Source organism: Onychostruthus taczanowskii, unplaced genomic scaffold, assembly GCF_017590055.1.
Source record: "Onychostruthus taczanowskii isolate IOZ18803 unplaced genomic scaffold, ASM1759005v1 scaffold317, whole genome shotgun sequence".
Taxonomy (NCBI): domain Eukaryota; kingdom Metazoa; phylum Chordata; class Aves; order Passeriformes; family Passeridae; genus Onychostruthus; species Onychostruthus taczanowskii.
The window spans coordinates 48,437-50,069 of record NW_024500539.1 but is presented as its reverse complement, the minus strand read 5'-3'; the positions used below and the strand labels follow the sequence as shown (position 1 = coordinate 50,069).

Below are 1,633 nucleotides of genomic sequence, written 5' to 3'. Positions count from 1 at the left end.
GGCGGGTGGGCTCCCCGGTCCTCGGGCTCCCCCGGTGCTCGGGCTCCCCGGTCCTCGGGCTCCCCCGGTGCCCCGGGCTCCTCACTCCTGCTTCTTGGGGTTGTTGACGGCCACGTAGTGGTAGAGCACGACGAGCAGGAAGAGCGAGACGCCCAGCATGTTGGCGAAGATGGCGAGCTGCACGTCCGTGATCATCCTGCGGGCCACGGGCAGCGGACGCGCTGGCATCCCGCGGGGGGGACCGCCACGGGCTCCCGCCCCTGCCCGGTGCCCCGGTTCCCGTTCCCGCCCGGCCCCCGGTGTCCTGGTTCCCGCCCCTGACCGGAACCCCCGGTGTCCTGGTTCCCGCCCCTGACCGGAACCCCCGGTGTCCCGCCCGGGCCCCCCGGTACCCGTTCCTTCCGGGGCCTCCCAGTCTCCCGGTTCCCGCTCCTGACCGGGTGCCCCGCTCTGTCCCCGTGCCCCGCTCTGTCCCCGGTTCCCGCTTTCCCCCCCCGGCTCCCGCTCTGTCCCCGGTTCCCGCTCCCTCCCCGTGTCCCGCTCTGTCCCCGGTTCCCGCTTTCCCCCCGTGCCCCGCTCTGTCCCCGGTTCCCGCTCTGTCCCCGGTTCCCGCTCTCCCCCCGGTTCCCGCTCTCCCCCCGGTTCCCGCTCTCCCCCCCGGTTCCCGCTCTCCCCCCCGGTTCCCGCTCTGCCCCCCGGTTCCCGCTCTCCCCCCGGTTCCCCGCGCTCACGCTCCGGCCCCGCCGCTCCGACACGTCTCCCTGCGCGCGCTACTTCCGGCCGCGGGGCACGGCGGGAGGCGTCCGGCCCCGGCGGTGACGTCACGGCAACCGGGCCCCGGCCAGGCGGTGGGCTCGTGGCCGCCGTGACGTCACATCACCCAGCCCCTCGGTGTGACGTCACGGTCCGGGCCCGCCCCCTGGCGGCCGCCGCCGGCTCCGTCTCCATACAAGGCGCGGCGCGAGGGCGGGGCGGGGCCGAGCGGCCCCGGGGCGGCCGCGGCTAATTAGCGCTAATGACAGCAGTGACAGCTCACTGCAGCTGCTGACAGCGGGCGAGCCCGCGCGGCTGCAGCGGGAGACGTGCCGGGGCATACTGGGAGGCGCTGGGCTGTACTGGGGGATACTGGAGTGTACTGGGCCGTACTGGTCCGTACTGGTCCATACTGGGCCGTACTGGGGCGTACTGGGCTGTCCTGGTCCGTACTGGTCCATACTGGGCCGTACTGGGGCGTACTGGGCTGTCCTGGTCCGTACTGGTCCATACTGGGCCGTACTGGGGCGTACTGGGCTGTCCTGGTCCGTACTGGTCCATACTGGGCCGTACTGGGGCGTACTGGGCTGTCCTGGTCCGTACTGGTCCATACTGGGCCGTACTGGGGCGTACTGGGCTGTCCTGGTCCGTACTGGTCCATACTGGGCCGTACTGGGGCGTACTGGGCTGTCCTGGTCCGTACTGGTCCATACTGGGCCGTACTGGGGCGTACTGGGCTGTCCTGGTCCGTACTGGTCCATACTGGGCCGTACTGGGGCGTACTGGGCCGTACAGGTCCCTACTGGTCCGTACTGGGCCGTACTGGTACGTACTGGACTGTACTGGTCTGTACTGGTCCGTACTGGTCCATACTGGTCTA

The 1,633-nt window shown here is 71.6% G+C and overlaps 1 protein-coding gene across 1 annotated transcript in view; it reads right to left on the bottom strand.

Moving 5' to 3' along the window:
• Positions 1-883, bottom strand: part of OST4 (oligosaccharyltransferase complex subunit 4, non-catalytic) — a 1,692-nt gene extending 809 nt beyond the window's left edge. Inside the window, exons 1-2 of the mRNA XM_041409981.1 lie at positions 732-883; positions 1-196 (exon numbers count right to left, since the gene is read on the bottom strand). Coding sequence (XP_041265915.1) covers positions 82-195 — 114 coding nt within the window. The 5' untranslated portion in view covers position 196; positions 732-883 and the 3' untranslated portion in view covers positions 1-81. The remainder of the gene's footprint in view (positions 197-731) is intronic.
• Positions 884-1,633: the final 750 nt, after the last annotated feature.